The 12,894-nt window shown below is 39.8% G+C and overlaps 1 protein-coding gene across 3 annotated transcripts in view; it reads right to left on the bottom strand.

Moving 5' to 3' along the window:
- CEP164 (centrosomal protein 164) overlaps positions 1-12,894 on the bottom strand; it is a 157,025-nt gene that overhangs the window by 111,392 nt on the left and 32,739 nt on the right. Inside the window, exons 7-11 of one of the 3 annotated variants that reach the window (XM_089678613.1) lie at positions 10,121-10,198; positions 8,241-8,351; positions 7,388-7,678; positions 5,310-5,372; positions 1,740-1,811 (exon numbers count right to left, since the gene is read on the bottom strand). In XM_089678613.1, the coding sequence (XP_089534739.1) occupies positions 1,740-1,811; positions 5,310-5,372; positions 7,388-7,678; positions 8,241-8,351; positions 10,121-10,198 (615 nt within the window). Of the gene's footprint in view, positions 1-1,739; positions 1,812-5,309; positions 5,373-7,387; positions 7,871-8,240; positions 8,352-10,120; positions 10,199-12,894 lie in introns of those variants that run through there. The other 2 variants (XM_089678614.1, XM_089678615.1) reach the window with 2 other exon arrangements.

Raw genomic sequence — 12,894 nt, 5'->3', positions numbered from 1 at the left:
GCACCTTGTGTTTTATACTTCCATTCAAACCAGGCAACTGGATACTCCTGGTTATTGTTTCCAGTAAATTTTGGTGGTAAGCAGTTTAGTACGTTTCTCTACAGGAGTCGGCAAATACCATCTAATCTGCTCTCTCAGGTATTACAGCATCTATTGACAATCTATTGCCCCTGTGAGGAGGCCGTTTGGTGTTAGGAAACTAGGCAGGGACACATAGTATACATTGTCATGTGTGGTAATATGATTACTGCCCAGTTTAGTTATCTTTATGTTCAAAGAGAGATTATTATAATGACAGTTTGCAAAGCAGTGTTGGCAGCTACTGCACATGCTCAGTTTTCAGTGAGTTTCCATGCTGAGCATTTTCTCATCACATCTGAGCAGCCCATGTGATTATTGAATCACACATGTGGGCATATACACACTGGTAAATGACAGCCCACTCCCTCTCTCCCTCCTCCTCCATACTCACTAATGAGCTTAACACAATTGGGGTGGTATATTACATGTTGATTGATGGAGCCTTCACCTCAGTGTTATTCTAGGACACAGATTAGAGGGGCGTGACTGTGACTGGCAGAAATTCGCCCACACCATGTTATTGCTAAAATATAATAAGATTTGATTTCAAATATATGTTTGCATGATGATTTAAAAGTTTATTGATATTAGTTTTTTATATTCTATATCCCAAAGGTTGTTTTTTTTTCTTGTTTTTTTTTTAAATGTGACCAGCAGCAGAGGACTAGAAGATCCTCCTCTCACTGTTTCTCTACAGACAGGCTGGGAAAGAGCTAGGTCATGAGATCATGTGTGCTGTATATCGATTATGAAAAAGGTACTTAGATATTTTTTTTTATTAAAAAAATGAAAGTGCCATAACTTTAAGGTTAGGTGTTTAGAAAGCTTCAATCATTTTATGTTCTAAAACAGTGTTTTGTAGCAGGTTTCTTTTAAAAAAAAAAATATGACAACCTTCTTTTCAATTACCTCCTGCTCTATTTCTCTTATACAGCCTCTGTATATCTATGTGTGTGTATATATATTATACAAACAACACCATTATGCTAGGAAATTGACAATACAGCAATACGATTTGATTAATTATTGCCACAAAATGTACAAACTGTAGCTTTTAGATAAAGTAAACCTAAAGAAGCAGAGGTACTCCTTAGGGTACATGTATCACTGGTTGAGAACTACTGATCTAAAACAAATTTACTATGCCACTGCTTTTCATCTAATTGGGAGGATTCCTGGATTACTGATGATATTAAGTAAACCAATCAAAAGACTTTCTGAGATAAAATACTGCTGGGCTAGATGACTGAACTAATTTCTCTTCCACCAGATTAAATGTTTTGGTTCTGTTAATATTCAGTGTAACATTTCTGTCACTATGTGGCCAATTTATGTCTATTAAGCCCACATGGACAGGTATCCAAATCTTCTCATGCTTGAGAAAACAAGCAGCTGAGCCCTAGGAATAAAACCCTTTGACAAAACGCAGCAATACACATATGTGAAACTAAGAATTGCAAAGCATACAGTGCCCTCTGCAAGCCATACACATGGATTGCAGGTTTCATGGCCACAGATGTGCTTTAAAGCCAGAAAGTGCTAATAGTGAAATCATTACAAATAATATTTTCCTCAAACAGTCACCATCAACAAATAAAAAAAACAAAACAAAACAAAAAAACGGAATTGTAATATATAGGCATAAGAGTGCTGCTTACATTTGGGCTAGCAGGAGATAGCGAGGCAATGTCAAGAACTTTTTCAAAGGATTGTACACCTAATTGAAAATCCTGAAAAAAAATGAGTAAAAAATGTTAGAATACATACAAAGACTCAAGATGACCTTCTTATATTTAGACCTCTACTTGCCAAAGTAAATAGCACTCCCTATGCTTGTCCTTTCCATTATTACTTTACTTTTTAATTTGGGATGCAAATGAAATTTCAGTGAAAATAGCCCTATCAGCATTTTGCAGATAGGAAAAAGTGAGCCAATACAAGTGCCGATAATGAGAGACCCCAGCCCCAATGAAGGGTGGACTGACTATTTGGCTGGGGGGTTTGGGAGGCTGTGTGTACTGCAGATGGGGGGGGGGGTTGCCAGAAAAAGGCAGGAGAGGAGGTAAGCAGTTTATACAGTAAGGGAGCAGAGTATACAGACAGGCTCCCTCACTTGCTGCCACTAAACGTCATTGCCGATTTTAAATAAAATTTCCGGCTTTTTTTCTTCTTTACTTTATAGCTCCGAGAAGGAGCGGTCATTCGCCCCACTGCTAAATTAACAAAGGAGTGGGGTCACCCAGTGACGTTACCCAGTGACCCCACCTCTTTGTTTACTTTAGCAGCGGGCAAATGACAGCTCTCTCTCGGAGCTATAAAGTGAAAAAAAAAAAGTCAGCAATTGCATTTAAAAACCGGCTGTGATATTTAGCAGCGCCAAGTGAGGGAGAGTGTCTGTATACACTGCTCCCTCACTGTATACACTGATCCTCTCCTGCGCCCTCATTGCACACACTCCCCCCTACAAAGAGGAGCTGTCACTTCTATGCTATCACATAGGGAACTACTGGTCCCCTACAGTGCCTTGAAAAAGTATTCATACCCCTTGACATTTTCCTTATGTATATGAACATTACTGATTGTTTAACACAGATATACTCAACCTGTGACCCGCAGAGCTGTCTGATGTGGTCTACGGCCTCAAACCTATGGCAACCCGCACAGCCTCTTTCGGGTGCACACTGCTCTACTGAATGATTGCAGGTCCTCCATGATCCTGGCAGCTGTCATACACAAGTTTCTATTGCACCCCCACTGTTCTCTTTCCTTTCTAAGGCTAGGCTCACACCTATGCAGGTTGCATTTGAGCCGTTTCTGCACTGCAGTTTGCGTTTTTGCACCTGCGTTTTTGAAACGTTTTACTTTTTTTTTTTCTTGTTGCTAGGCAGATTTAAAACGCATCAAAAACACACTATATACTTTTCTACAGCGTTTATATTGAAGTCCATAGAACCAAAAATGCAACTTTTTGCGTTCACAAAAGTCCCTGACCCTTTCCAAAAAATGCACTGGATGAAAATCGTGGAGATGTGAACATGTCCCATAGGGAATCATGTTAAATGGACTGTACTGAGTTTCTGCAAAACGCTGAAGAAAACGCTTAGGTGTGCACCTAGGGTAACACACAGACATGGGGAGAGGAGCCTTTAGTTGAATGGATTACCATTATCGAATGGCATCCATACAAGGGTTCTGAAGGTGGATACTCACAGTTGTGTAATGAGCTTGGTGTCATTCTGGGAGCACGTGGGTGCATTATGTGTCATTTTATCTTTGCCTAATAAAGTTTATTGCACTACTAGGCATACACTTCCCTGGTCTGTTGTTTTTAGTCTAGATTGTCCACAGTCTGTGTGTCAAAGGGGGATTATGGTGATCTGGTTAATTCTTTTTTGTTTTTGTGATTGTGATTAAACAGTGGGCAAACATCCAGCAGGGATTGGTCCCACTGAAACTGTTGACCCTGTTTGTTGTTTAAACTCTACAAGTGGTTATACAGAGATACTGCCTGCAGCTGCAGGAATCATCCCAGTTTAGTTTCTTTCAGCTGGGAGGCCGCTTTCTTGTAAAAGCAATCTTAGCGGCTAATTATCTGTCCCACCAGGAGACTTGAGCGTCCAGCCGGTGATTCCCCCAGTTGACCATAGAGGCAATGGAAGACCAGAATGGCTCAGATCACCTCCAGTCTCAGAAACCAGAAGCATTGACCGTTCATCACTTCAAGTTTCACCAGATGTAAACAGTGCCATTTTTAAATTGGGAAAACATCTGATCACACCGATCTTGGTGCAATCAGATGCTGTGAAGGGCAGAGGAGAGATATGGGGTCTATTAGCGTAAAGACTACCTGTCACTGCCTATTGCTATCACAGGGGATATTTATATTCCCTGTGATAACACTAAAAAGTGCTAAAAAAAAATAAAAATTTCAAGCGCCAGTTAAATAAATAAGATTAAAAAAAAATATTTTTGAAGCACTTCCGTCCCCTGTGCTCGCGCGCAAAGGCGAACACATGTGTCTGTCCTATGTGTACACAAACAGCGCTTGCCCCACATGTGAGGAATCAGCACATGTCAGATCAAACGTCAGATCGAGGGCAGTAATTCTAGCACCAGACCTTCTGTGTAAATCTAAAGTGGTAACCTGTAAAGGCTTTTAAAGCGTCACCTAGGGATAATAAAAATTTATACCATTTGTCGCTGCTGCACGGGTGTGCACAATTTTAAAGCGTTACATGTTTGGTATCCATTTACTCGGCATAACATCATCTTTAATATTTTCCCAAACAATTGTGTATTATATTGTGTTTTTTTTGTGCATTAAAATTGCAGTACCCATCATTTTATTCTCTAGGGCCTTTACTTTAAAAAATATATAATGTTTGGGGATTCCAAGTAATTTTCTAGCACAAAATATTGATTTTTACATGCAAACAAAAAGTGTCAGGAAAGGCGTGGTCTTCAAGTGGTTCAGTATTCCCATGTGAAGGAGGCATTATGATTGACCTTTAATTTATGTACAAGTTAGGGGTGCACGGAGGACATCATAGTAATGTGGCCTCTTTATTGCATTGTTTCTCAACTATATTAAAGCATGAGCTGCATTATAAAAAAACAATATTTATTAGGTCCTTTGTTTTCAGAGCTGGGACATCAGCATTGTTAGTTATTAATGCAGGGCTGTTATTATTTAGGGTTGTTGCTCCCAGCATCGAATACAACAAGGATTCTGCAGCAGGAGTCTATTTTAGGGGTTAGTTTAGTGCTAGGATCTGGTTTTCGGGGTTTAGTTTAGCCATTACTATTAAGTTTAGGATTCAGGTGGTTAAGTTTAAAGTTCTGTTAATCCTCCAGTCTCCAGCAGCATATACTGACCTTCTTGCTCTCTTTACTGGTCTGCGTGGCTATAGGGAGACGGAGAAAATGCCTTGCATAAGCTAGTCACTCAAAATTTAGCTTACACAGTGCTATGGACTCTCCCCATGTGGTAATGCTGACTGGCGAATACATAAAGGGTTGTTGTGCATCTATAGCTATCAATAATGGCAATATGTGTGGTATAAAAAAATAACAAAAAATGCATGGTACTGACAGATAGAATTCAAGTGAGCTAGATTGGCTCTTCCAGTTAACAGACGTATAAAAAGACATCTGAAATTAAGAAATTCTTCAAATAAAATTTAGTTGTTAAACAAACAGGAAACTCTGCTGCGCAGCTTGTAGTTTACCATGGTTCCAAGTTCGCTGTTAAATTTAGGAACATCTTTTTTGCCCTCGCTAGGTTCGGACTCCTGCAATAAAAGAGATGAATATAAACAAAGTGATAGAAAACTAGTTGGAGAAATATGCTTTAATGTTTTCAACACTGTTCTCTAAAATGGCCTATAGCTCCTATACAACATTTTTAGTAAATACATTTTCTTGGTCCTCTAGTTAGGTTGTCCAAGAGATTTTCACTGTGATCCTTCAGTTACAACCATCCTATGTATACAAAATAGAATATAACTGTATCACACATAAGGATGGTTTCTTGATGTCATCAGCTTTTGAAGAAAATAAAAAAAAGACGAACATTCTAATAAGGTATTATGCATGGTCAGCTTAACAAAGCAGAATCTTTCATATACGGTCATGGCCAAAAATATTGGCACCCCTGAATTTCTGTCAGATAATGCACCACTTTGCCAAGAAAAATTTTACAATTACAAATGTTTAGGCACTCTCATGTTTATTTATTTTGTTTGTATTGATATGACACAAAAAGAGGAGAAACAAAAAGCCAAATCTGACACATTCTACGCAAAACCCAAAAAATGCACAGGACAAAATTATTAGCACCCTCAATTTAATATTTGTTAGCACACCCCTCGAAAAAAATAACTGAAGTCAGTCACTTTGTGTAACCATCAATGAGTTTCTTCCACCTCTACTGGAATTCTGGACTACTCTTCTTTCACCAACTGCTCTAGGCCTCTCAGATTGGAAGGGTTCCTTTTCCCAATCTTTCCACAGGTATGGAAATGATATCTGGACTCATTGCTGGCCAGTTCAGTACTCTCCAGCACTTTGTATGAAACTGTTTCTGGGTGCTTTCTGATGTGTGCTTTGGGCCATTGTACTGCTGTAAGACCTATGAACTCTGATGGAGACCCAACTTTCTGACACCAGGCCCTACCTTGCACCCCAGAATTCTTTTGTAGATTTCATAATGCCATGCACGAGCTCAGGACATCCAATGCCTGAAGTAGCGAAGCAACCTCAAAACATCAGTAAAGCTCCACCATGTTTGACAGTAGGGACTGTATTCTTTTCTTTAAAGGCCTCATTTCTTTTTCTGAAAACAGTAGAATGATGGGCTTTACCAAAAAGCCAAAATTTTGTTTTTTCTGTCCAAAGCACATTCCTCAGGTAAGTTTTGGCAAAATCCAACCTGGCTTTTTTATGTTTCTGTGTCAGAGGTGGGGTCCTCCTGGGTCTCCTACCATAGAGTCACTTTTCATTCAGATGGTGACGTATAGTGCGTGCTGACATAGTTGTACCCTGTGCCTGAAGGTCAGCTTGAATTTGTCTGGAAGTTGAACGAGGTTTTTTATGTTACAATTTTCAGAAGGTGCCAATAATTTTGTCCAGTACATTTTTGGGGTTCTGCATGGAATGTGTCAGATTTGGCTTTTTGTTTCTCCACTTTTTGTGTCATACCAATACCAACAAAACAAATAAACATGAGAATGTCTAAACATCTCTAATTTTCTGGGCAAAGTGGTGCATTAGCTGACAGAAATGCAGGGGTGCCAATATTTTTGGCCACGACTGTACACTACACTGGATTATTAAAGCTGAACTCTGGGTAATGGGTGGGGGGGGGGTAGCACAGACAAGACCAGCCACCCTGCACAAGCAGAGAGAGCAGCAGTGACCAGTCTTTATTGCAAGAAACTCCTGCTCACATGCAAACTACAAGCATTGTTTCATGATAAATGACTACATAGATCTGAAATACAAAAAGCACACAAATATTCAAGGAAGAATACACATGCCACTTGTACGTATATTGTCATTTTTGTTATGCCCATAGTTCAGATTTGAACCTAGAGATATAAAAATTATTATTGCAACAAGTAGAAAACTAACATAGCCATTACAAATTCTACAGACTTATTCTATAAAACTACTAACAAAAAACTGGGTATTCGAATCTGAATATTTTCAGGAAAACTAAAATGGCTAAAACAGTAATATAGTAGTAACTACAGGAAAGGTCAACTAAAAACAAAGCTAATGGTATAAAGATGAGGATTTTTCCTACATCTCGTTCATCTTGTTGTTGGATGCAATCTCTGGCACTAGAACCCAGCTCTCCAGCCATGGAAGGTGCGGAGTTTTCAGATGCCTTTCCATCCTTAGATTCTTTGTCAGAGACATTAGGTACAGGCTCTTCTTTCTGTGCAGACATTTCAGCTGGAGAACAATGCGCCAACTCACACTCTCCAGCCTGGAAAGTCTCATCAATGCCCACACTGGAGTCTTGGCCGGCTTGTGATGAAACAGCAGCGGAAAGGGAAGATGGATGCACATTCCCACTTCCCATCAATCTCCTCTAGAGAAATCGATGATAAATATTTCCCCATGTTACAACTCTACTACACAAGAGCTCAGCAAGAGCAGAGGGATAACAAAGCACTTAAAATAAAAAAAAAGACACATTCAAGCACAACCAGAAAATATAAAAGTTGAACTTCAGCTTGACAGAAAGTTGACAGACCACATCAAACAACTGGCATTTTGATATATGAATGCGAATATGATTAGCGATCACAAATAATTTGCAACAATATTCAAAGTTTGGAATTCATCTCGGATATCATGCTGCTCCACGTAATCTTTTATTATAAACTGTTCATATGCTACTTAATAAAATACTGTGATGCTAATCAATTCATTGCATTCATACAGATACCATTTTTCTACAAGCTCTAATATATCTAAAATTGGCTAAAAATAAAAAGCCAATTTGTGCTGCCAATCTAATCAACATGGACCCTTTTAGAACTACTGGGAAAGTCAGGTGAGTTTACAAAGCAGTGACGGGCAGAATAAGGATCACACACATGCGGGAGGTCCATGTCAACACTACTGAGTGGTATCATGCCCAGTGGAACCTCTTTCTGGCTCTCCTCTTCATCCTCAGATTTTCCAAGGTTCTGCAGCTCTGGATCTGTGCCCTCTTCTGTGCAGCTCGCTGCAGCAGACTCCTCTTTCTGTTCACTCTCCTGGGTGATACACACAAACAGATCCCCCATGCCTTTTCTAGACATGCTCATTGAACAAACCAGCTAATTGCTTATTCTTTCAACTAATCTAAACTGAAGTATAAAACAAAGATTTCAACTCCCAAATAACATATTAAAACGTATATATTGCCCTGCATAGTGTATATTGATTACATCTAAAGTTAAACTTTAGGCAAACATCTGCATACACAGATGACAAATGTAAAAAGGAGCCGTTTTACCTGCCAAAGTAGAGTAGTAATTCTATGTATCCATTCTTGAGATTTACACAGACCTGTCTGGCAGGGAGGGACACAATGGGGTTGATTTACTAAAACTGGAGAGTGTGAAATCTGGTGCAGCCCTGGCTAGAAACCAATTCCGGGTTTTGGCTAGAAACCAATTCCGGGTTTTGGCTAGAAACCAATTCCGGGTTTTGGCTAGAAACCAATTCCGGGTTTTGGCTAGAAACCAATTCCGGGTTTTGGCTAGAAACCAATTCCGGGTTTTGGCTAGAAACCAATTCCGGGTTTTGGCTAGAAACCAATTCCGGGTTTTGGCTAGAAACCAATTCCAGGTTTTGGCTAGAAACCAATTCCAGGTTTTGGCTAAAAACCAAATTCCAGGTTTTGGCTAGAAACCATTTTCAGGTTTTTTTTCCAGGTTAGAAGCTGATTGACTTCCATGCACAGCTGCACCAGATTTTCCACTCTCAAGTTTTAGTAAATCAACCCCAATCTTTCTTTGCTGCACTTACATTACACTTACAGGTCACGCTTCCCACCCCGCCTTTGACTGGGCAGTGGAAGAACCTACAGCATACTGATGAACTGATCTGCCTGTGGACTCTGCTATCTCCTCCTATCACCAAGTCCTTCATCTGCACATGAGCTCTGCAGCACTGCAGTGACTCTCTGTGCTGCTTCCTCCTCTCCCAGGCAGACCTCTGCTGTACAGGGACTTTAAAAGGTTGATAAAAGTCCAAATTCAGGTAATTATACTTCTAGCTTCATAAAGTGAGAGGCTTCAGCACTGAAGCACTTATAATTTGTGTTAATTTTTTATTGTCTTAGCTAGCTATTTGAGAATGCAGCCACAATACTGAAAGAAAGAAGGGGTGCTAAGAGAAGTTGAAAGGCTCCCTGTACTACCATGTACTAATTTGTTCTTAAGCTGCAAGTTCTGGAGTAGTAGATTGTACAGTCCAAATGGTAGCTCTTAATTTAATTCTTGTAGTAATAAGAATAGTCATGTAACACAGAAATAAAAAGGTAGCCTGTTTGAAAATTGCCATTGATCATGTAGGCCTAGAACAGAAGACTAATAAATTAGAGCCCCATATGCAGCCATTTTCCCGTTTGGTTAATATGGTATTTCAATATCTACAAACTGTATCCTTGTTCCAGGAAAGCATGCAACATTTACCTATAATGCAGTGCTTCTATCCATGTGTGCTAGTAACATATTACAGGAATGACAATGCAGAGAAAATAAATACTGTATGTATGATGCCGGACAAGGATCCTTGTCAGATATACTGATAATGCCTTCCAGAAGACAGTATACCTCTGTGCGCAGAGCACTAATCTATGTATGACAGTTTATTTAGTGAATCATAAAAAATAAAAATCTACTCGATCTTTATGAGACTTCTACTTTACTTTTATGGTCTAAAGAAAGATACAGAATTTAGTAATTTTATTATGTCCCAAACCCTGCCAGTAAACACCATAACAACCCCCTACAACACAATAAACAAATATTCTTACCTCATATTCAAAGCCACCTCCCAGAGATCCGATGTCCATATGCAGGTTTTTAAGAAGTCGAGCCGATCCCCGTGGGCTCTGAACGGGAAGAAAATAATGTTAATGCAATTGTCGGTACCATGACAGAATTTTTTCTGTCCTCAAGATACAGGGGCCAGTCAGATTCAGTTATCACTATACTCTTTCATCTCATCCCTCTGACATTGACTTAGGAAATCTTTGACCACTCCTCCATGCAAAATTGCATTATCTGCCCTTTTCAAATCCCACAACTACATTTCAATGTTGTTGTTTCATCAGGCCTAGACAAATGTTTTTAACAGTGACACAGCTATAGCCAAAAGTCAGAAGTTTTGTCAAATACAAAACACGCCATTACAGATGACAATCATTTTATCCTGCTTGCGTTCCACTATCTTCCCTAACCCATCGTATAAAACAACTCCAACTCTTGGTTGTACCTTTCTTTACCCATGTGATCAGGTGGTACCAAGCGCTAACTTAAACCAACCTGTGATATTCTGCAACATGTATGAAAGCCTGTTTGCCCCCCAAAAATTTGTTCTCATCTGCAGTATTTTCCACCCTTGTTAAAATAAACAAAACGTCTATTCTTTGCACACTGTATGATCCACAGCTACCACACAGCTCATAGATCGTAGATACTGAGCAGCTCTTACATATACAGTATGTGTTAGCTTTATGAAGAATAAACTCAAATTAGGTCCCAGACTGAGATGGCAATACTGACAAGGTATAGAAGGATGGCTGAAGTCATGTCTACGTTAATGTAATTTTTATTATTTTTCAGCATTCCTATATCAGAAGATTTTAATAAAATAATATCTGGTGAACCTACAATGAAGGTCCTGTCACAGATGTGACCTTATCTCTATTCTTTACACCCTACTCTCGACCTCTGAGTCCTCCCCTAGCCCCTCATATGTCACCAAGTGGGAAAGGGATCTGGGCCCCCAGCTGAGCCCAGAGGAATGGGACCGCATATGGCAAGCAACTAAATCCTCCTCACAGAATGTAGTAGCAGTTGAGACGAATTACAAGGTCCTATCCCGGTGGTACTTGGTTCCGGCCAGGGTCGCTAAATATACTCCGGGATACACTCCGGACTGCTTTTGAGGCTGTGCGATGAGGGGCACATACCTTCACACTTGGTGGTCCTGCCCAATAGCCCACATCTTCTGGGATGGTATCTTCCACATGCTATCTATCCTTCTCCAAAAACCACTGGCGCCAACATCGAACATCACCTTACTCAATTTACAACCCATCTCGATTCCTAAACTCCAGTTTAAGCTTCTCTTGCAGGTCACAACCTCTGCCAAACAAACTATAGCAAAATCCTGGAAAACCCCATCTCTTAGCATATTGACGGTTCGGAACAAGGTGACACAGGCCATGATACATGCCAAAGTGGAAGCTACCATCACAGACACAGTCCCCAAATTTTTGTCGATCTGGTCTTCCTGGGTTGATCACTTCTTCCCTCAGGGTTTCGATGAATCGCTGCTTCTTCCCTAATACCTTCCCTCCGGAGCACTGGTCCGGTCCCACATCCTCCTCCCCATCCTGGAAGTCACACACCTTACCTACCTCCTTCTCCCCTCCCCCTCCTCGTTTTTTCTCCCTCCCCTTTCTTCTTCCCCCTCTCTCTTTATACCGGTCTACTAAGTTTGCAATAATCATACTGTTGCTATAAGGCCCTGGGCCTCATGTTTTCATCTGCTACATATACTGGAAATGATTGTTGTTTCCTGCTGTATGTCTTATACCCTTATAACCCAATAAAATGTTTGAACAAGAAAAAATTTGAAAAAACAGTATTTTATTGGGAAAAAACAAAAAACACAATCTGGTTATACATCAATTTGCCAGAACTCAGCTCAAATCAAGAGAAATCCTTCTCTAAAGTCCCCTAAGAAACCAACAGTTCCAGGAGTGGCAATCTCCTTGGTACCACCATTGTGCTCAGAGGTACCTCTCACCAAACTTCCATCACTACTGGAACTTACTACTATCTCGGTGGGAGAAAACATTGAGGGCTGGGTTCACATTTCATGCAGTCCAGTGCGTTATTTTTTTTCTGCATCCAAAACACACAGAAAGTAGGTTACATGGTTGTCAATGGCGTGGTTTACAGAAAAACAAAGGAGAACATGCTGCATTTTTCCTGCACAGAACTCTACTGTAACGAGATAAAACGCATAAAAAATGCACTGGAACACATAAAAAAGACAAAAGAAAACATCAAAAATGCACTGGACCCCAAATGACACAAAAAAAGAAGGGAAAAAAGCATCTGGAGCACATAAAAAATGCATCGGAAATGCACTGGAACATGTAAACACGCGCATGCAGAAATGCATCCAGACTGCGTTTATATTGTGTGAACTGGCCCTGAACATTGTAGGGGGCCAAGGAATGCAGAGTAGAAACACCTAACAGCAAATCAAAAGGGGATTTTGTTATGCTTAGAACAGTGTAGAGATATAAGAAATATTCTTGGAAACCAAAAGCCCTGTCATATATGGGCAAAACATTGAAAATGTCCAAACAAAATAAAAATAAAATATAAGAATTGGAAAAACAACCGTCTGGACATATCACAAACATTAGATGGCCAGAGCATACATACTGAGTTCTAAAAAAATAAAATAAATAAATTATACAAAAACAGCTGAAAAAAATAAAGATAAGAAAATGCTGCTGGATAAGCCGTATTATGGAGACAGAGGAAGAAAGTATGGAGAAACAAT

This window comes from Staurois parvus, unplaced genomic scaffold (genome assembly GCF_062004578.1).
Source record: "Staurois parvus isolate SC_StPar_1 unplaced genomic scaffold, SC_StPar_1.0 ptg000207l, whole genome shotgun sequence".
Classification (NCBI taxonomy): domain Eukaryota; kingdom Metazoa; phylum Chordata; class Amphibia; order Anura; family Ranidae; genus Staurois; species Staurois parvus.
This window is presented reverse-complemented; position numbering and strand designations above follow the sequence as displayed.